At 40.4% G+C, this 12,966-nt stretch overlaps 1 protein-coding gene across 4 annotated transcripts in view; it reads left to right on the plus strand.

The window, feature by feature from the left end:
• Positions 1 to 12,966, plus strand: part of jpt1b (Jupiter microtubule associated homolog 1b) — a 71,470-nt gene that overhangs the window by 27,529 nt on the left and 30,975 nt on the right. For all 4 annotated transcript variants that reach the window (XM_072242316.1, XM_072242319.1, XM_072242317.1 and 1 more), the window contains exons 3-4: positions 1,093 to 1,220; positions 10,496 to 10,535. In XM_072242316.1, the coding sequence (XP_072098417.1) occupies positions 1,093 to 1,220; positions 10,496 to 10,535 (168 nt within the window). The remainder of the gene's footprint in view (positions 1 to 1,092; positions 1,221 to 10,495; positions 10,536 to 12,966) is intronic.

Consider the following 12,966-nt stretch of genomic DNA (forward strand, 5'->3'; position numbering starts at 1 on the left):
AAACACGCTATCTTGAACTTTGCAGAATTGAAATGTTTTGGCCTATTGGGTGTATAGTTTGCAAGCTCATGATTGATTAAGATACAGTGAGGAATAGGCTGCTCAAGCTGCAGCACCCAGCAATCCCCATTTAATCCTAGCCTCATCACAGGACCATTTACAAAGACCAATGAACCTACCAACTAATAAGTCTTTGGACTATGAGAGGAAACCAGAGCACCTGGGGGAAACCCATGCAGTCACAGAGAAAACAGACTAACTCCTTACAGGTAGTGACAGGAATGAACTCAGTCACTGGTTCCTGTAAAGTGTTGTGTTAACCATTATGCTATTGTGCATTTTGGTATCTATGTCAATTAATTGCTCCTTAATTTCATTCTAGATGAGCATCATCTGCAAGTTGTGTTGCAATTTTGACTTTAATGATGAATGATGGGCCCAAACTTTCCCTGTGCAACTCTAGTTCTCTATCTGCCAATTGAAGTAACTTTTCATAATAACATTTAAACTGCTGGAGGAACTCAGCAGGTCAGGCAGCATCTACGGAAATGTTTCAAGCCAAGAACCTTCATCAGGACTGGTCATTATTTATGACCTCTGTGATGATGCTGTTGTTTATTTGTTTACTTTGTGCACCTGACCTATTTATAATAAAGTGTAAAATACAAATCAGTCATCAAATTGAATGGTGGAACAGGCTTCTGACCTGAGACTGCTGAATGGCCTCTGTTTCTGTTACCCTGAATATCTTGGATATTTTAGGTGCATGAAAAGCTATCATTGTAAATACACACATTAAAGATTTGGCTATATTTGCCTAATGGTGGGCTTCAAACAATGCCACTGTATTTGTGCATGTGCATTTCCTGCCAGCAGATTAGTAGTGCTGCTGAAGCTAACAATGGGCTAAGCCTGGGGGACTAGTTTTAAGCAGGGTGTTGCCCAAGCTAAACGTTTCCTCCTCTGATCTTGTGTGATTGACCAACCTTTGAGCATGTACTTTGTTTTTTCAATAAATGGTACCCAGCAATGTGAAATCTGAAGGTTTCTAAAGTATTAAGTTTGAAGTTTGAAAGTTATTTATTTTCCTAGGTGGAAAAAGTAGTGGTATCTTTGGGGCAGCTACCACTGAAACGCCTGATCTAAAGCAACGGAGAAATCCTCCTGGTGGCAAGACAAGTGGCATCTTTGACACTGTGAAAACACCTCCCAAAACTCTGGTAAACTAGCGTGATATCACCTGACAAGTTTTGAGATGTGTAACTTTTGCTGCAGGGTACCTTAAAGTGCATACTGGGTTGAAGTTGTCTTGGGGCAATTGTACGGTTCTTGACTTTTTACTGAGCCATTTGTCAGTAGTTTTAATCTAATGCAGTAGCAGGGGGACTAGTATAGTCCTGTGTGATCTTCACTGTAATTTACTCTTTGCTGGTAACAGAATTCTCATCTTCCCTGAATACTGCAAATTCAAATAGTTGCCTTTTCTGAGCGTAACTAAACAATGTTCAGGATTGATGTTTGTTTTTTTTTACCATTGTAATAAAGGGCAACTTTTTATGGCTTTTTCTAGCACAGGCTGGATCTGAAGACATTAAGACTTCAAAGATGCTTCTTGTTATTAATTTTCCTCTAGAAATGCATGTCATTTTAGTTCAATACTAGATTCTTAAATGACTATTATTCTTTGGTACCAATGCTGAATACTTCACTTGCAATAACTGAACTTCTAGATTATTCTTGTATGTGAAGTAAGTTGAGATAATTTGATACACAAATCACTGCTCAATTAGATGCCAGCAACACACATCAAAGTTGCTGGTGAACGCAGCAGGCCAGGCAGCATCTCTAGGAAGAGGTACAGTTGACGTTTCAGGCCGGGACCCTTTGTCAGGACTAACTGAAGGAAGAGCTAATAAGAGATTTGGGGGGGGGGGGGGGGGGGAGATCTAAAATAATAGGAGAAGACAGGAGGAGGAGGGATGGAGCCAAGAGCTGGACAGGTGATTGGCAAAGGGGATATGAGAGATCTTGAAAATTACCATAATTTCTCTATCACACAATTTTAAAAAAAAAGTGCCTACATTTGTTATTTCATTTCATAATTCAAGTCAGAATAACTGATACCAAAATTAAGGAAGTCATTTTTGTTGGTCCACAAATCAAGCAGGTCATCAGTGACAGGCAATTCGAAGAGCTTCTAGTGGGACCGGAGAAAATCGCATGAAAGATGTTCAAGGATGCTGTTGAAAATTTTGGCAACTACAGAGCACCAAAGTACATGCAGCTGTTTGACGATGCTTCAAGCATCCAAAACCATGAAGTGTAACATGTCACTAAAGACAAGTTTTCAGCATTCCCATTTAGACTTCTGCCCTGCAAATCTTGGCGGTGTCAGTGATGACCATGGGGAAAGGTTTCGCCAGGATATTGCGGTCATGGTAAAACGGTATCAGGGCAACTGAATCTATCAATGCGGCAGATTATTGTTGAACATGTAAGTGAGAAGCCTCAGGCACTGAGTAGAAACATCATCAACAAAATATTTTTAGCTTAATTAAACTATTGTTAAGTGACAGCACCATTATGTAATTAATTCAACACTATATTCAATATCAGTTAATTTCTTGCTTCACCAAATTTCAACTTGATATAAGTAGTCTGAAATTGTTTGTAATTGGCTTAAAAGTCTCCATCATGAACAAAAAATATTCTGGGGAAGCAACACTTGGGGAAAAAAGTATGTTCTTGTCCACTGTAAATGGTTATATTTAGCCAGTATAAATTAACCAATATACATTGGTTACATAATATGATGTACCAGTTCATTTGTCGTCTTTCTCAGTAGAGTTAGGCACATGGTCTACTCTTTACAATGTTTTGAGTCTCCATATGGAAGTGGGTACAATTTGAGTGGTCTGTTTAAACTATTATGTACAAAAAAACCAGGCCTGTTTTAGTTGGTCTGTGTTACACGCGCAAAACGCTGGAAGAACTCAACAGGCCAGGCAGCCTGGAGGGGGTGGGGGGGGGGCGTGTGCGGAAAGAAAGTACAGCTGATGTATCAGGCTGAAACCACTGAAGGGTTTTGGCCCAAAACATGGACTGTACTTTTCCAGAGGCTGCCTGGTTTGAGTTCCTCCAGTGTTTCTTAGATTTCCAGTATCCGCAGATTTTCTCCTGTTTGATGGTTTGTTGATTGTTGGCAGGCTGAGGGTGGCAGACACCAACAGAATCAACAAACAAACTCATTCGATGGCCAGTGATGTTGTGGGGATGGAACTGGACTCTCTGACGGTGGTGTCTGAAAAGAGGATGCTGTCCAAGTTGCATGCCATCTTGGTCAATGTCTCCCATCCACTACATAATGTACTGGGTGGGCACAGGAGTACATTCAGCCAGAGACTCATTCCACCGAGATGCAACACAGAGCGTCATAGGAGGTCATTCCTGCCTGTGGCCATCAAACTTTACAACTCCTCCCTTGGAGGGTCAGACACCCTGAGCCAATAGGCTGGTCCTGGACTTATTTCCTGGCATAATTTACATATTACTATTTAATTATTTATGGTTTTATATTGATATATTTATACTATTGGTTGGGGCAACTGTAATGAAAATCAATTTCCCTTGGGATCAATAAAGTATGACTATGATTTCAGTGGGGAGATAGACATGTGGGTGACTTTGATTCTGGATAGTTGGATGGCAATGGTTCCTGTTTACCCATGTGGTTGAACAGTGCAGGTTTATAGATACCATGGTGTTTTAGTCAGCTATCTGAGAATTGAACATGTGATTAATGTCACTGTTTGCATTTCATTTTTTTTTTGAACCAAACATTTAAATGATTTTCATGAAGGTTAATTAGTTGACAAACTATCTTCAAATGTGAATCCAGTTATGACTTCTAGCATAGATGTAGGATAACCTTTGGGTGTGGTGGATTTGGTTTTAAAATTTAAACAAAAAAAAAAGTCCCTCTAGCATTGTACAATATTAAAGTGCGGATTGCAGTAATTTAAAATTGGAAAGTGACACAGGAAGTAGCATCAAGACGTTTGGGAATGGCAGGTGTGATTAGAACTTTCCTTCAATTATTTTAATGAAAGAGAAATGCAGTATTGAAATCCACATCCTTGCACAATTTTTCTGTAGTTTCTTGAAATTTCATCAGGCCAATTTGTACACTACAAAGTTCCATAAATGGCAATTTTAAATGACTAATCTGATTTTTCCTGTTTGAGGGGTAACTGACATCTTGGACAAGAGAGAATCTGCTTGTTCTTGTAGCTCAATGATCCTGATCTTTAATTTCATCCAGATAAAAGTTTCTTCAGTATTGCAATGTCTCAGTGCACTAGATTGGATTGGATGTTAATTAAACATCTTTTCTCAGTTGACTGGCCCATTTGGATAGAAAGCAAATGAAATTTCATAGTTTACAAACATTTTCTTTATGGTGTAACATCCAAGTATTTTGGGGGGTATTCATAGGAATAACATTCTTTTGATCTGAAAAATCTGCCATCCTATTCAAGTTAAAGTTTAATTATCATTCAACCCTAAATGAATACAGCCAAATTAAACATTGTTCCTCGGGGCCAAGGTAGACAACACATTGCCAATAACACATCCAAGTCCCTAGTGTGCCATATCATTAGTTCAACTGCAACAGCAAGGTGACCAAAGCTTAGTGTATAGTGGATCCTTTTATTGGACCATCCAGAACATCATTTAGTGAAATCATATGCGTTTTTGCTAGTGGTGGCGCCAGAGATTTTTTTTCTTGCTGGTGCTACAGTGGGGCTGAATTATTCAGTGATGGTGCTGAGGGATGTACCCTATGGTAATATGTATTCACAATTCCAGACGCGTGGCCTTCAAGAGTCAGTTTCAAGCATTATGTGCCTACTATAAATGCCTCTGTTGATTCACAAGCAATAGCAATTGATGAATATAATATAGAAGTGAACTGTGACAGTGTCAACAGCATCAGAGACAACCCGGGCTACACCGAGCATAAACAAACAAACTAACAGAGCATCCGACCCACAGCGCACAACGTGAATCACGCACCAATCCCGCAATCAGTGTCAAATGCATGCTTTTCATCTGAAAAACACAACACTAACCCACAATGTCCACTGCTATTCACATTACTTAGACAGATACTGCCAAAAGATACACCGTTATTAAAGTCAAATAAGGCAAACAACAGATGCAAGGCTTTACCAGGAGTTGGACAAATCATACTCTGACCAGGAGTTGGACAAATCATACTCTGACAAAACAAAAATCAACAGAATCACCGCTTGGAAGTCTAAGCAAAACCAGTGGGCTTAATAGCAGTAAATGTAATATTTTAGGATTTGCAGGAACCATAAAGACTATGGGGTATCCACCACAAAATAATAATAATCAGCATTAGTCTTGGCCCAAATTTTTTAAAAAAAATCAACTGCACTTACCATTGATGTTTTCAGAGAAGCACAATCTGTCTGTTGTTGTGATTGGTGGTGAAAGCATCAATGGTTTTCTGGATGTCAAGTGCTTTGGTCCTCTGGCTGTTTATGGCCAACAGGGACAAGTTGCTGTTCCGAGCATCACTGCTGCTATTCCTTGGGTAGTTTTTGAAGCGTCTGAGGCAAGAGAAACTCCGTTTGCATGAAGCAGTTGTCACAGGCAGAGTCAGTGATATGCAGATTGGTTTGTATAAATCTATAAATACATCGCGGTAGGGTCTTGTTGGAGCTAGAAAGTCCCCTGTGTCATTCACTGTCTGTCCTTGCCAGAGACTAAACCACAGCTCTCATATACTCACGCTTTTCTTGGACAATCTTTGCATATCCTTTGTCAAGCATATTTCCCAATCTTGAACCGTCTTGTTTGCTCAATCTGAATTCGGCCCGTGCCTCCATAGCAAACTTATGAGCTACATTTACATGGTGGGTTTTGAAAGTTGTTGTAGCTTTCCGCCAGTTGCGGTAACCAGTGACAGTGAAGGTAGACTCAGAATGGAATCCATGTCCTCTACACAGGAAATGCCTGCATGCGAAGCAGAACGTAGTATCTTTCGTGATCGAATATTCCAGTCAGTCAAACCAGCCATGAATAAAACTCTTGCTGATTGCCAAACTTGTTGCGAGCAGTGAAGGGTGCTTTTTCAATGCTGGCCGACGGGGTCCTTCCTCAGGCTGCTGGCTAACATCGCTAACAGTGTTCCCACTAGCTCTAAGAGCAGCTTCATCCACTTTCTCTTCCGAATCCCACTCCATTTCTTGTTCCTCTATTTCACCCTCACACTCCTTCGATGGACTGCTGTTGTCCTCATCCCCACTTACTCCTTTCTGCATGTCACTTTCAATTAAGACAGGCTCAGGCTGAGACACCCCTGATACCTCTGGATGAGGTTGTTTTCTGACTAAAAATCGATCCATTTTTCACACTGCCAAAATAATGCGTGTGTGTGTGTGATCCGTTAGTCTCACAAGACCATGGATCTGTGCCTGGATGTATACTATCAATCTCTTGTGTGAGAGTGAGTGACATCACCACCTTAAGTGACCTTAGATCAGCTTAACTGATTTGAGGACAGCAACGGCAAGACATTGGCAACGAACGAATAAGCAGAAGTGTAGAGTGGATCTGACAGAGTTTATAACTTTACTGTTGTGTGGGTGCTATGGTAATTGGGGGCGCTGTTTCACTAGATCAACTGGAGAAACAAGCTGTATTCAAAACTATACAGAGAAAGCAAAGCAGCTGCAATTTGTATGTGAAATTTCAGTTAATTTCTTGGTGGTGCTACGCTGGTGCTATTGCAATTTCTGCTGGGGCTATAGCACCAGCTAGCACCACCCCTGATTTCTGCATCGTGTCTGCAATGCCTAAACCATGCACCTTTTTCCTCTGCAAGGCACGTGCAACATTTTTTTGGCAGTCTGTAATATCTTGCTGTTTTTATCCATGCACCTGGCTCTTTTGTCCAAATATTCCCATTTTTACAAACAATGCTGACTGTTAATTAGCCAGGTCTCTCCAGGTGAAATTACACTATTTTGGACCACAAGCCTTTTTTCCCCGTACTCTGCATTGTATCCTGTTGAGTAGTGGTAATTTTCTATTAACTTTTGTCCACTTATTGCAAAGCAATGCGCACAATACTCCAGGCCATCTCTTCAAACCATTCCATTTCCACACTCGTTCTGTTCTGTGACAATCAAGACTAAGTATCCTTGGCGTACCTTTTTACATTGGTCACCGTTTTCACTTAAATTCTTATTTCCTGTTACCTGCCACTGTATCTGTTGATCTTCTCTTTATGCTTTATGCTTTTCTACTACTACTACATCGACTCAGGCCGAGGGGGCCGGCGTCAGGCACAAGGACGGACTCTCCACTTCTCCCTCTCCCTCATCAGTGTGTTCAGTTCATCTACATTAGCTGCGCCGCTGTCTTCTAGGAGCACGTTGGCCATCGTCTTGGGAGGGCACCTATGCTTGGGCTCCCATATGATGGCTAGGCTGGCAGGTAGCTCGGGGTGGCATAGACAGTGCCCCGCTAGTTGCTGCCTTCTCACCTCGATTTTAGTGGTGAGTATTGGTAGGTCATCATAGAGTTTGTGCTGTTGCCAACTCATGTCGAGCCATCCGGACCATTCGTGTATAGCAACCATCTAGAGACTTTCGCATGGTCTTGGTGAGTGTCCACATCTTGCATCTGTACGTGAGAGTGGACTCTATGACTGCTATGAAGATCCTCTTTTTAAGCCCTCTGGTCAGTTTCGACTTCCAGATTTCCTTCATGTCGTTCATAGCCCTCCACACCAGTACTTTCCATATCTTTATGTCCTTCTCTGAACTCATCATTCTTGACCCGAGGTACTTGAAGTCAAAGATTTTCTTAATGGTATCATTCTTTACAGTGTTGAGAGTACCTTCATCGCAGTTAAATATCATGTACTCTGTCTTTTGTGTTTAGGTGAAGTACAACTTTATTGCACTCAATTTCCATTTTTGTCAGTAGCTGCTGTGCTTCCTCCATCTGGTCAGAGAGCAGGACTATGTCATCTGCAAAATCGAGATCTGTGAGCGTAACTGGTCTGACCCTTTTGGTTCATCCTGGTTTTATGGTAAAACCAAGCTTGTCATAATCTTCGGTATGCTTTTCCTTGTACATTTAATATAAAGTATCTAATAGTGCAGAGAGCTCTTGCTGAATGCCTGCTTCAGCCTGGGCATCTTTGCTTATTCATCTATATTAAGTCATTTTTCTCGAAGTATGCATTTACATTTTGTTTAAATATCTCCACCTTTTGATATTATGAACTCTAATTGAAGTATCTTTATTACCTCACTTCATTTCCAGGATGAGACTCTTCACTACCTCTGGGACAAGTTATGAAAATGCCGTACTCTTCATGTATATCATTCTGTCTCTATAATTAACCTTGTTCCTACAATTAATCATTATTAACATTATCAATTTTATCATTATCAAGTATCAGCTCTGCTTCATATAATCTCACTTGGTTGTGAAGATTTTAGAGATTCCGGACACAGGAGTAATGTTCAAAGTAAATTTATTATTAAAGTACATGTCATCATATACATTCCTGAGATTCATTTTCTTGTGGGCATACTCAATAGGTCCATGATAGAAAAACAACCAAAACAGAATCAGAGGCTGCATCAACTTGGGTGTTCAAGTGTGTAAAAGACAAACTGCAAGTACAAAAATATAAAAAGTAATAAATAGCGAGAACATGAGATGAAGTGAGTCCGTAGGTTGTGGGCCCAGTTTCAATGATGGAACGAGTGAAGTTATCACCTTTTAGTTTAAAAGCCTGGGAGTTGAGTGGTAATAACTGTTCCTGAACCTGGTGGTGAGCCCTGAGGCTCCTGTTCCTGATGAGAAGAGAACATGACTTGGGTAGTTGGTGTCCTGATGATGCTGCTTTGCTGAATGGTTGGGAGGGCTTTACCAGTGATGGACTAGGCTGTACCACTTGTAGGATTTCCCATTCATGGGCATTGGTGTTTCTGGGCTGTGGTGCAGCCAGTCCATGTACATTCCACCGCAGATCTATCAACGTTTATCAAAGTTTTAGATGTTATGTCGAATCTTCTCAGACTGAAGGAAGAAGAGGCTTTGTTGTGCTTTTTTAATTGCATGTACGTGCTAGGCCTAGGACCAGTCCTCTGAAATGAAAACACTGAGGAAGTTAAAAGTTACTGACCCTCTCCACCTCTGATCGTCTAATGAGGACTGACTTGTGGATCTCTGGTTTTCCTCCTCCTGTAATCAATAATCAATTCCTTGCTCTTGCTGACATTGAATAAGAGGTTGTTGTGACACCACTCAGCCAGATTTTTCAATCTCTCCTTTATCTCTCTATTGCAGGTGTTGTCTTTTATGAGACTTTGAACTAAACATTGATAACTTGCATGAATATACAGTAAACAGTCTGCAGATGCTGGAAATCCAAAGCAATACACACAATGCTGAATGAACTCAGCAGGTCAGGCAGTATCTGTGGAAATGAATAAACAGTTGATGTTTTGGGCCGAGATCCTCCTTCAGGGCAGCAAAGAAAAGGGGAAGATGCCAGAGTAAAAAGATGGGAGGAGGGATTGGAGGCTAGCCTAAAGGTGATGGGTGCAGCCAAGTGGCTGGGAAAGGTAAAGCGGCCAGTGAGTGAGTGGGCCAGTGAAGGAGTGGAGCTTTGAAGCTTTGACTCGAGAGACCTTGACGAGAAGAGGTGGAGGACAAGCTTGCTCGCAGTTAGTCTTTACAATGCCTCCTGAGACGGTGATGTGCCTCTCGTGAGATGTGGCAGTCTTAGGGGAACAAGCACAACATTGTGGGCCGAAGGGCCTGTACTGTACTGTTCTATGTTCTAAGGAATCTGATGGAAGAGGAGTGGATCATAGAAGAAAGGGAAGGAGGAAGGGACCCAGGGGAAGTGATAGGCAGGTGAGAAGAGGGGAGGGGCCAGAGTGGGAAATATTTTTTTACCAGGAGATATTGATATTCATATACAGTACTTATGAAAAGGTGTTTAAATATTAGAATAGAATTTCCTCCTGATTGATTGTAGTGTTATAGTTAATTGTACCAGTCCTATTGAAAATTGATTTAATGTCGTTTGGATTTCTGGTTTGTTTTCTCTGGGGAAACTTTACTCACATTTGGCCCTGATTATGTGAATTGGCTCTTTCCATATTTCCCCTTGCATAGATTTTATTGCAGTGTCCTCAAATTTGTAGCATTTGAGGACTCGACATTGCATAGGCCTGGATCATCATCTGCAGTATGTAGTGTCAACATTTGTCATTTCTCCCACAGCCTCTTGGGTGCATTTGTAAATTTACTTCATTACTTAAAAGTGAGAGTTCATTCATGATACTTGTTAGAAATTCATTGTTGCCCACATGGTGTTTATTTTTTTGTTTAATTGTGACATTAAGGTTAATAACATTGTTTTCTCACTTAGGATATCGCAACTGGGGAAGGTGAAAATAGCCCAGGTTCCTGTAAGTATGATTCTAAATTAACAGTGAGTTTTCCATATGTTCCTTGTGCTTTCTAAGAATGAAAACAAGCCTTGAGGTGGATGGTTAAACTTTAACTTGATATTAAAAAAAATTAAAATATTCCACAGTTCATGCAGGTTCACTGCAAGAAGTTAATGTTTCTGTTTAATGACTTATCAGAACAGTCTTGATGAAAATGCCATCAGCCTGGAATGTTGACCACCTTGTGTTCTGAGCAACACAAAATGCTGGAGGAACTCTGGTCAGGCGGTATCTGTGGAAATGAATAAACTGCTGATGTTTCGGGCTGAGACCTTTCTTTAGGATGTTTGTAATTTCCAGCATCTGCAGACTTCCTCATGTTTAGGCTTGTATTCTGAACCTGCTTTGTTTTAACTTCAAATATACAGCTTCAGTAATTTACTTATTTCACAGATGTGATTTATTTATAAATTTCAACCATGGTCCTAATTATAGCTAATCTGTGAGCAAGATCAATTTAGTTTTGCTCAAGTCAGCAGTAATTTACTGAAGTATGCTTCTGCATGAGCTGACGCTGCTGTTAACCACCTGAACTGAGACTTTGTACATTTAATACAGTCTTATTTGGCCTAACAAGGGTTTTTTTCTGTTTTAAGTGGGTCTTCAGGTATGTATAGTTGGTATATATTACTTTAACTGTACTGGTTTTGTTCTGGTCACTGTATTGTGAATTTTTAGTTGGTAATTTATATGTAAACAGCACTGTCCCTTTAATCTTCTGTTGTAGTGATGATCACTGAATCTAAAATGGCTCATGAAAGGCCTTTGTTCTCTTTCAGGAGTTCATGGAGGTAAAAATGCCTTCAGTATTGGTTTTTAGACTTAAAGTATTACTGTTTGTACAAAACTTCTATCTTTAGATTAACTAAATTTAAAGTAAGTCTGCTCTGCTGTTTCCTCATGGCTGATCTATTATCCCTCTCAACCCCAGTATCCGGTCTTCTCCACATAACTTTTGACGCAATTACCAATCAAGAGCCTATCAAACTCCGCTTTAAATATACCCAATGACTTGGCTCCACAGCTATCTATGGCAATGAGTTCCACAGGTTTATCACCTTTAGCTAAAGAAATTCCCCTTCATCTCTGTTCTAAAGGGACATCCTTCTATTCCAGGGCTGTGCCCTCTGGTCCTAGACTCCCCCACCATTTAAAAAAAAACATCCACACTGTCTAGGCCTTTCAATATTTGATAGGTTTCAATGAGATTCCCCCCTCATTATTTGAAACTCAAGTACAGGCCCAGGGCCATCACTCTTCATATAGTACATTAATCCTTTCATTCCTGGGATCATTCTCATTAACCTCCTCTGAATCCTCACCAATGCCAGCCCATCTTTTAGAAAAGGGGCCTAAAATTGCTCACAATACTCCGTCTGGTCTGACCACCAGCCTTATAAGCCTCAGCATTAAATCGTTGTTGTTACCATGTTCTAGTCCTTATATTAAATAGTTGTTAACATATTAGATATTCTAGTCCTCTCGAAATGAATGCTAGCATTGTATTTGCCTTCCTTACCATCAACTCAACCTGCAAGTTAACCTTTATAAAATCCTGCACAAGGACTCCCAAGAACCTTTGCACCTGACTTCTAAATTTTCTCCCAATTTAGAAAACAGTCTATGCCTAATTAGGGTTCAAGGCAATGTATAGAATGAAAACCTTCCATGGAATAATGTACTCCCTGTGGCCATTATTGGCAGGTGATTTCACAGGAAGATCGAAATGCACCTGATTACCTCCATTCTGGATAGTCAGGTTCAGATTAGTTACAGATTACACTCACACACTAGGGTACAATGAAATTCCTCATGTGAAGCCCGCAGAGTAAACAGTATGTATACTGTTTACAGTAATAAAGACAGTGAGCACAATGATGAAAAATGAGCTAATGCAACAGTGACAAGGGGTAGAATTATGGGTTTGAGATCTTGATAAGGGATAGGGATGTGAAAGAGGTGACTTCCGAGGCAGACTGTTTCTCAATGTCCACATATAAATGTGGCTGAACAGAGTGCAGTTTTATTATAGTTATGAAGTGTATTAGACAACTTTGAGAATTAAATCTGGTTTTTGGAGCTGTTCTTTTGCAGCAAGAAACGCAAGTTGAGTTTGGCCGTCACGTGGTGGATTTTACAGGGAATGTTGGCGGTTTCTGTGCATTGTGTAGGCTGCTTGATAGTAAAAGGATCCTAATGAGTACCAGAAATTTTAGAAGAATATGTAGCAATGAGTGCAGCGTTTGTTCAGTGCTCATTTCCCTGAGGTTTATGGCTGAAGGTGCCTTGCAGCTTCTGAGCATATAGCACACAGTAGCATGCTTCAACTGGAAATACTGACCTGAATCTTGAAACTAGTTTTCCATTATTCAGATTGGAGAAGTTTGCA

The sequence above is a fragment of the Mobula birostris genome, chromosome 24 (genome assembly GCF_030028105.1).
Source record: "Mobula birostris isolate sMobBir1 chromosome 24, sMobBir1.hap1, whole genome shotgun sequence".
In the NCBI taxonomy this organism is placed as follows: Eukaryota; Metazoa; Chordata; class Chondrichthyes; order Myliobatiformes; family Myliobatidae; genus Mobula; species Mobula birostris.